This window comes from Heterobasidion irregulare (genome assembly GCF_000320585.1).
Source record: "Heterobasidion irregulare TC 32-1 unplaced genomic scaffold scaffold_04, whole genome shotgun sequence".
NCBI classification, from domain to species: Eukaryota; Fungi; Basidiomycota; class Agaricomycetes; order Russulales; family Bondarzewiaceae; genus Heterobasidion; species Heterobasidion irregulare.
The window spans coordinates 2861084-2870029 of NW_009258200.1; the positions used below are offsets into that span (position 1 = coordinate 2861084).

General features: G+C 60.6%; 3 protein-coding genes across 3 annotated transcripts; 2 read left to right on the plus strand and 1 right to left on the minus strand.

Moving 5' to 3' along the window:
- Positions 1 to 32: 32 nt before the first annotated feature.
- On the plus strand, positions 33 to 933 carry HETIRDRAFT_409241 (uncharacterized protein). Its single transcript, XM_009547423.1, has one exon. It carries the CDS (start codon positions 368 to 370, stop codon positions 641 to 643), a length of 276 nt encoding a protein of 91 aa, XP_009545718.1. The 5' UTR covers positions 33 to 367; the 3' UTR covers positions 644 to 933.
- Positions 33 to 3767, minus strand: HETIRDRAFT_458773 (uncharacterized protein; the record flags this gene model as incomplete). Its single annotated transcript, XM_009547422.1, has 5 exons — positions 33 to 2470; positions 2605 to 3094; positions 3158 to 3257; positions 3310 to 3456; positions 3538 to 3767. 5 exons carry the CDS (start codon positions 3765 to 3767, stop codon positions 864 to 866), a joined length of 2574 nt encoding a protein of 857 aa, XP_009545717.1. The 3' UTR covers positions 33 to 863.
- Positions 3768 to 5253: 1486 nt separating this feature from the next.
- On the plus strand, positions 5254 to 7882 carry HETIRDRAFT_426713 (uncharacterized protein; the record flags this gene model as incomplete). Its single annotated transcript, XM_009547424.1, has 9 exons — positions 5254 to 5871; positions 6042 to 6114; positions 6159 to 6258; positions 6294 to 6573; positions 6605 to 7061; positions 7086 to 7380; positions 7420 to 7547; positions 7629 to 7765; positions 7862 to 7882. 9 exons carry the CDS (start codon positions 5254 to 5256, stop codon positions 7880 to 7882), a joined length of 2109 nt encoding a protein of 702 aa, XP_009545719.1.
- Positions 7883 to 8946: the final 1064 nt, after the last annotated feature.

Here is an 8946-nt window from a genome sequence, read left to right on the forward strand (position 1 = left end):
AGTGCATGCCTCCCTATCACAGAGCGGCGACAGATATCGAACGTGGTCCGAATTTCCATACGGAGGAGGGGGGACGGTAGGGGGTACAAGTATGCGATACGGATACTGTACATGCAAGCGTAGCGTGGCTGGACATATGTTGCGGGACGGGTAGAACTACAAATGGCTTTTGCGAGAGAATCGGAGAGTCGAGGGAACGCGTACATAGAGAGAGAGAGAGAGAGAGGGGGGAGAGGGGAGAGAGGGGAGAGAGGGAGAGAGAGCATCGAAGTGGGGGGTAGTGGATTATAGAGAGAGATGCCTCTCGAAGGAAGACAAAAAGACAAAAAGACAGAAAGATAGAAAGACAGAAAGAAAGAAAGAAACCATGATCGAACACGTAAATGGGAACGTGGACGGAGACGTGGACGGAGACGTGAACGGACGAAGACGTGACCAAAACCAAGAACGGGGACACCACGACCGGAAGGATCCGACCACACAAGCGCATAGCCCCAAACGAGTCCCAACACCCCCATCCGCACGAACATCACTCACGGCGGGGCGACTGCGCGGAGGCAAACGACCCAACAGCGCGCCAGGCACAAACGGCACCGACCGCACAGCACGGCAGCAGCAGCAGCACAGCACAGCCCCCCGATAGAGTCACCCAGCGCAGCCGAGCGCGCGCCCCGAGCCGACTCTACCGACCAAGCAGGTCAACACTACCCAAGGAGGAGGGGAGGAGGCGATAAGCGTAGCGAGCGAGCGAATGAATGAGTGATGCTGTCCTTAACCCCGCGCGATTGCCAACCCCCCGCGCACGCCGGCCTCCTCCGCACGCGGCTTAAGTACCCCTCCTCCACGCCCGCCCGCGCTCGCGCTCACGCCCACGCCCCGCCCACGCGCCACTGCTTCTCGGCCCCGCGCACCGCCCACTCTACGATCCCGCTCGTCGACGCGACGTACAAGTGCCGCCCGCTCGGATCAAAGCACGTCCCCGCGAGATCGAGATGCGGCGGCGCGTCGATGCGCGGCTGCGGCTGCGGCGTGCGCGCGTTGGAGCGGCGCGCCGCCGCGGGGAAGGAGGAGGGGAAGGAGGTGGAAAAGGAGGCGGCGGGAGAGGGGGGGTTGGGCGCGGTGAAGTGTCCCGAGGGAAGGGCGGGGGCGGGGGCGGGGGCGGGGGCGGGGCCGTGTGGGGCGCGCGGGTGCCATGGTGCGTGTGACGGCGCCGAGGGGGGCGGGGCGGGCGAGCCCGCGCGCGAGGTGAGGCAGTCCCGCTCGGTGTCCAGCTCGTCGTCGCCCTCGTGTTCAGGATCGCGCTCGCGCCCGTCCGCGTCGTCCATATCGACGTCAGGATCAGCATCCGCATCCGCATCCGCATCCGCATCCGCATCCGCATCCTCGTCTTCGTCCTCGTCGTCCTCGTCGCGCTCGTCGCGCTCATCACCACGACCATAATCCCCCACACCGCGCATATCCTCATCGCGCTCGTCGCGCCGCGGCGCAGACGACGCAGCCAGCGCCGCGCGCAGCCCATGGCGCCCCAGCACGCGCCTCACCTCGCGCTCCGCCGCACGGTCGCCCAGCGCCGGCACGACCACGACGTGCGCGCCCATGCCCGCGCCGTCCTCCGCGCCCTGCGTGTCCCAGCGCCTGCGGGGCGCGCGCGCCGCGAGCGAGGTACGGGGGCCGAAGCGCGCGTGCGCGAGGGTCGTCCAGGGCGCGGGCATGGGCATGGCGGCGGCGGCGGCGGCGATGGGGTCCCAGGGGGCGTGTGCGGAGGTGGGGGTGGGCGCGCGGGTGTGTGGGGGCGGCGAGGCGGACGAGTGCGCGGAGGTGGAGGGCGCGGGAGAGGACGAGAGGCGGTCGTTGATGATCGTTGGCACGCGGACGATTTCTTCGGTTTCGAAGGTGGTTGCGTCGACGACGTGCAGGAGCGACGTGTGCTGTGGGCGGGGAAAGAACGGAGGTGAGCACGCGACGGCGGCGGCGGCGGAGCGGACACGCACCTCTGTGAACGTCATGACCTCGCGCCCGCCCGGCCCCGCGGGGCTGAACTTGACGTTGCGCACGCCCCACCCGGGCGCCCTGTGCCCCGTGCGAGACCAGTCCCACGCATCGTCGTACGACCATCCGCTCCCGATCCCTATCCCGCCGCCACCTGCACCACCGCCGCCGCCGCCGCCGCCACCGTCGCCCGCGCAGCGCGAGCGGTCGGTGTAGAAGACCTTCATCGGCTTGTGGCTGCGGACGTCCCACACCGCGACCATGCCCTCCTGCGAGGCGACGGCGAACTTTGTGCCGCAGGCGGAGAAGGCGGTGGAGAAGGACGCGGGCACGGCAGAGGCGCGGGCGGCGTCGGGCGGGGGTAGGGCGAGCTTCGCGAGTGGGCTGAAGGTGATGCGCGCGCCGCCGGTGAGGCCGTGGAGGTACACGTGCGGGGAGTCGCCGACGGAGAGCAGCGTGCGGCCGTCGGGAGAGATGGAGGCTAGCGGGAAGAAGAGCGGGCGTTAGGCGGGCTGTGAGCGACAGGACGGGGGCGGGGGGTGCCTGCGCGTGCGTGGAGGCGCCGCGTTTGGACGAGCCGATGATGAGGGTGAGAGTAGGGCGGAAAGGACGCACAATGGTTGACCGGGACGTCGAGGCGGAGTGTGCCTGCCTCGGAGATGCGCTTCGGGGGCCCGTCGACGCCCTTTGAGCCGCGGACGTTGACGTCGTAGAACTTGATGGTGCAGTCGTTGTTGCTGACGGCGACGCGGGGCTCGGCGCTGCTCTCGTGGGAGCGGGTGAGGCTGAGGGAGGTGAGCAGGACGGAGTTGTTGATGGAGCCGGAGAGGGTGTTGTCGTACTGCCACAGGCGGCGGGTGCGGGGGCGCGGGGGGTCGAGGGTGCCGGGGTCGGCGGGGTCGGGGTCGCGGGATGGGGAGCGGGTGTGTGCGGGGCTGCGAGTGGGGGCGGGGCGGAGGTGGGTGTGGGGGCGGCGGGTGTGGATGGAGAGGTGGAGCTCTGCGTCCTGGCCGCCCGCGGCGACGAGGCGCTCGTTGGAGTCGGGGATGTGGAGGGAGGCGAGGGTGTTGGGGACGAAGTTGAGCACGACGAGGGGCGTGGAGGTCTGGTGTGCGTGTGTGAGTGGCAGGGCGTGCGTGGGAAAAAGGGGCGCGACGGGAGGACGCACGGACGAGGGATCGGAGATGTCGCGCTCCATGATGCACTGGTCATGGACGAAGTTGACGACGGCGCGCTCGTCGGGGCAGACGATGAGATCCCTGAGCTGGCTGAGGTGTGTGATGTGAGTGTCGAGACCGCAGGGTGACGGGCACGACGCACATGTGGCCGATGGTGACGGGCTGGGAGACGATGCTGGAGGGCTCGGGGGAGAGGAGGGACTGGGAGCGGGCCATGGCGGGCGTGGTGGGCGTGGACGGCGTGGGCGTGGACGGAGAGCAGCAGCGCCAGGAGCGAGTCAGCGAGGGCCTGTGCGGCGGTCACGGGAGCTCCCCGGCCGCGGCCCCACGTCGTCCGCCGCCGCCGCACAGGCATCGCCAGAGAGATCACAGTCGAGCGGGTCGCCTCCCGGGCCCCGTGCGGGTCCTGCGTCCGTCGCCGTCGCCGTCGCCGCCGCAGACGACCCCCAGCCGCCAATGCAGCACGCGTTCGCCCCCGCCGCCGCCGGTATACTCCGGGGAAACGCCGGTGTGCGTCCGCTCGTGTCCAACAACTCCACCACGCACAGCCAGGCGCGCGCCTCCGTGTGTTTCCTTGGCTGTCCGCACGCTGACTTGCATCGACGATCGTGTGCGGCCAGCTGCCCTCGGACATCCCATGGCACTTCATCCGCACGCTGCGATCCAACAAGGCCAAGACCCTCGCATGTCCGCCTCTCCTGCTCTTCTCAATGAAACCGACCCCGCTCGCACGACGCTGCGCGTTCGTTTTGGTGGCCATTCCCAACTCCCACACCGTCCGCCACTTCATCGCAGCGACCGCGCACGGCGCTGCTCGACGTCCTTCTGCAAGCCAACACCTCGAGCAAGGACGCAAAGTCCAGGCCCGCGCCCCTCGCGTCGGAGCCGCCGCGGCAGGCACGGCGCTCCGAGCCTGTCGCCCTCGCCACACACATATCATCAAGGCATGCGCGCGTGCGCATCCGCCTTCGTGTTCACAGACTCGTAACCATCGGTCGGCTCCCTCGTAGAGTCGCGTCGGTCAGATGCGGGGTACCGCGACTTTGCGACACGCGACGCGCTGGAGATGGACCTCGGCGCCGAGGCGGGCGGCGGAAGAAGGGCGGGCTGCAGCGTCGGGCCAAGTTGTATTCCGTCCTCCTTCTCTTCGCGTTTGTCTTTGCGCAGGCTGCGGGCTCGGTCCACTGGCCGTGCTTTCTTTATAAGACTACGGACTTTTTTTTTTCTATCGAACGTCGAAACGAAGAAGTGGTGGCGATTCCTTTCGGGGGCGGTGTTAGTCTCGCTGGCTGCAGCGCAGGCGGTCGCGCCGGGTGAGCGCGAGGGCATGCAATGGGACAATGTTGTTGCTAGATGGGCTTGTGATGTAGCATTGCGGCGCAAGACCTTCGCCTGGTTGAGCATACTCCCCTCGATCGAGCTCGAAGCTTGCGAAACCATCTCGAATCCGCCGCCTGCCGCATATGTGGGTTCAGGGCAAGTGATCCCTGCACACTCCGTCCCTTCGGGCTGTTGACCCACAAAAATGCCAGCTGAAAGCCCGGAGACTATCAGTTCCTGCTATCCAGTGCGGACTGTATCACCGCACATTGCCCCCAAATATCCCCAGGGAATATTCGGGGTATATTAGCAATATACCTGGAATGTACCTGGAATATACTCGTCAGGGAATATCTCTCAAATATCCCCCAGTCAATCCCAACTGGGAGATGACTCATCCATTTCGACGGTCACCTGATGAGTGCGCGTCGTCGGACAGCGTCGAGATTTCTCTTAAGTGCTCCCTTCGTCTTACTCTCTAGGAGCCTCCAGTGTGCACATATTTTGGTGAGTCTTTCTCCCACTGAAACATGTTTCCATATGCTCTATAGTTCCGGTTCTCTCATATAATCAGATCTAATGCCTGAAAATGTGGGATCAGAGCGCATATATGCGTCCATTTAGGGCGGGCCAGGGTGGGACTGAAGGAGATTGTAAGCACAGCCTACGACGTGTGTGCGGCAAGAATTGTCAGAACGGTGGGTATTGCGGGTGTGAGCGTGAACGTTGGATGGATGAGATCAAGGGTAAGCACAGGCTGAGCTTGATGGCGTTGGCGTGGGTGCTAGCATCTGTGTTTCTCATGCGCATGGTGGCTCGGATTAGCCTCAGAGTCTGCGGTGCGCGCGCAAGTGCCAATGTCGTCGGGGCAGCAGCAGCAGCAGCAACATCAGTGAGGCCAGTGTTCATCTGGGCTCTCCGTGTCACAGTGCTAACCCCCCGCACGGCAGTACTGACCCCCGCACTACACTGCATTCTTTCCATTCCCCTCGCTCCCTGCACTCGCCAACCTTATCGAGCTGCAACCCTTCCTGGTGACCTTGTCTCTTCCCGCACTGATCTTCTCAGCCTTGACACGCATGCTTACCCCGCTTCTCCGCAGGATGCGCCTCTACGTTGCCGGTACCGATGCACTCGCCAGCGGCTGCGTTTGTGCGCGTGGCGTGCTACCAGATGTGCTCGTGTTCGACAGCACGGTGCCGCAGCCCGACGCACCCCCCAAAATGTACTCCTCGAATTCGAGGCCACGCGCGGACGCACCGCTCCCACCACCGCAATAGATTCTTGTGTCAAGGTGCTGGTTGTCCCATCCCTGATGCGCGCCGTGGCTGCTTGCATATGCGGGGGAAGGTCTAGCCGGGATTCGCACCTCTCGCCTCTTCAAGTATATTTTGTAGATCTTTCAAGCCTTAGAATTGTCGTGTAGCCTTCAATAGCATGTATTAGTTTTATGATTTGTTAATATATTTATTTCTCTATCTATGGAGCGCATATAAAGTGATTGGAATGATATCGAGCTCGAATAAACCCACAATATACTGTGAATATACTCAGTACCCAGGTATATTCACGGTATATTCAAGACATTACCTTGAATCAACCGTGAATATCCCCGGAGGGGAGGTGGGTATATTCGCGGTTGATTCTGGGTATATTGCTAATATACCACAGATATCCCCTGGGGATTATTAGGGACGATGTGCGGTGTATGGCGTTGCAATGTTGTCGCGAAGGCTGTGCGTCACCCACGCAATCAATCTACTCCTCATCGGTGAGACTCTATCGTCTCTGATTCGTCATCCATAGTTCTTTCTCACGTCCTGGCTCAGACGATGTGATATGGATATGGTGGTACGACAGACAAGGTGCGATCCAGACGGAAGGCATCAACTTCGTCCAGGACCTTCCGCGCTTCTTGATTCTGCTCTTCGCGCTCCAGCGGTTCGAGCTGGACAACTGGCAATTCAACATCTCGCTAGACCAGTGGCCTCATGCCATCCATTCCTCTGATCCAGCTTCCAGAGGCGTTGATATTGACTCCACCAGGTATATCAAGCTCATGGCACTCCGAGCTTCAGGCGAGTTGGTGAGAAATCACAATCGATACGAGCTGGCAGGTGCATCAGGCGTATGGCCTGGCTGGGCGAGGCACGTCTGTGTTCTGTGGCACTGCGACTCTGGCGGCCTCTGAGCGCTCTGGCAAGGTTGAGCCTGCTGGCAACAGCCCTGTGGCTGGCGGTGCGACTGCGGCGTCTAAACCCTCCACGGAGCTGCGAGAGGTAACAGCGAAGATTTATTGGCAGGAGGAATCGCGTTCATACCAAGCCGAGGGTCCCAGGGAAGCATCCACGATGGGGTTTAAGATGGATGCCTTGGGTCATCATCTGGATCCGCTTTTCGCGTGCGACGTTTCCGAATGTCCAACATGGTTTATTCGGAAAAAGCTCGGTCTTGAACGAGCTGAAGACCGGCGTCCCTCTCGTTTCCTCCGGCTGGCCGTGTTCTTCCGCCCGAGGTGTATCACCACGTTGGTCGGCGCAGCGTTCATGAAAGTGTGGCTTGATTGCATTCGCAGTGCGTGTTGCCGCAGTTAGCTAGGGTCAGCTTGGTCTGGTTCGGCGTCGACGGCCGCCGACGCGGAGGGTCCAGGCCGCTATGTGCTTTGGGAGCTGGGCATCGAGGATATCAAGCCCAGATTGTCGATTCTCATGGCCGGCGAGGGTGACCGCGGGTTCTTGATCGACTGGGAGCTGGCAACGATGTTCGGGCAGTCAAGTCACGACGGGACCTCCCACCTTGAGACCGTGCCCTTCACGGCCCTAGACTTACTCGATGAGGAATATTGTGCCGGCAAGATCAAGCGCCAGTATCACCACGGCCTCGAAGGCTTCCTGTAGATTGTACCTTTTGCACGCCTGCGGTACAAACACAGCGACTTGATCGAGCATCCACCAATTCGCAATCTGTGGACCACAGGAGACTACTCATCCTCCAGAGCATCCAAGCGTGATTTCTTGGCAATGCTCCAGAGAGCACCGCTGGAGGCACCCTGGGCAATTCGTCTATATAGGTGGGAGTGGCTCGTATCTCATCCATTGTACAACACATCTTGAATGGCTGGTGCATGCAATCAATTGCCAGCTACACCGAGGGAGAAAAGAGGTGTCTTCTGTAAGGAGCAGGCAGAGGCAGATCCGAAAACGACGGTACTTGTGCTGAGGGATATTTATGCAGACTTTTGGGCTACAATCAAAGGGATGCAGATGTTGTCTTTAGGGGTGTGTGTGTCTGACGGCTTTTGATCGATTTCCTTCTTGCTGTCCTGGATGTGACGATTGATTTATGGCCTTTGACTTATACTCTGTTTCAACTAGGTCTGCTCAGTCTCAAATTGAAGTACCCTCTTTATTTCCTCAGTTCGACATGCTCAAGAAATTGTCCATAGCCCTTCTAGTATGATTACACATGAATGTTCCACATCATAATCTCACCCACACTGTTTGATGCGCCGTGCAGGTATGTGGGATCGCTCAGGATGGACCGGGTGCGATTCGAATGTCATGAAAACTCGACTTGGAGGGTCTTCTGCCTGTACCTCAGTACTACGTGCATATCGGCAACCTCTATTGCAGGAGGCGAACAGAAGTTAGAAAAGAGAAGTGAGCCAGCCAGCGCCCATCACGACAAGGAAAGTCACCTGGCTACAACCGTGCTTGCATGCAAATGAATAGGATTTGCCTTCATTATCTCCTACCTACCAGAGTCTGTTGTGGTCATATATATGAAGATGATCCGGGGCAGACATCAGCTATCACGGGCAGTGCCACCACTCAGTGAATGGCAGATATGATATGTTGTTGAAGCGTTGGGCATATGCGTAGATATGGTCCCATCCAAAATTGGAGGATTTTGGCCCTTTTGTCAGCACAAATTTCAGGTTTTCTTTCAGTGCCAGCACCGCCAATAGTCTTCCTGAAATGGCTTGAACTTTATCACATGTGCCAGCATTCGAACTTCGAAGGCATATTGCCCTTCAGACGAGCCGCCCAGTCCTAGTCTTAGTCTTGGCCATAGCGCGCTCAGCGCTGCACGGAACAGCTCTAAGCAATATCCATCTGTTGTAGGACGGCATGCGTCAAGGCTCGAGTGAGGGTGGCCAATGACAAGGAGGCGGGAGGAGGCGGGGGGGAATCACTTGTGACGTCACGAAATGTCGTCTCAATTTGAGACCTGGTCCTTGAGATCCGAAGGAGCAGGGGGAGACTGTTGAAAAAATCCCCCTGCGCCCTACCAGCATTATTTTCCGCTCCTTGAAATCGGCATCCTTCAATAAGTCGTTCTTGATCATGGCTTCCAATTCCTTGCCGGTGGCAATGCTGGCACCTGACCTATTGAGGCCAGTTACGCCCCCTGACCAGATCGGCGGCTTACGTTGAACATTCGCTGCATTGAAACTCGA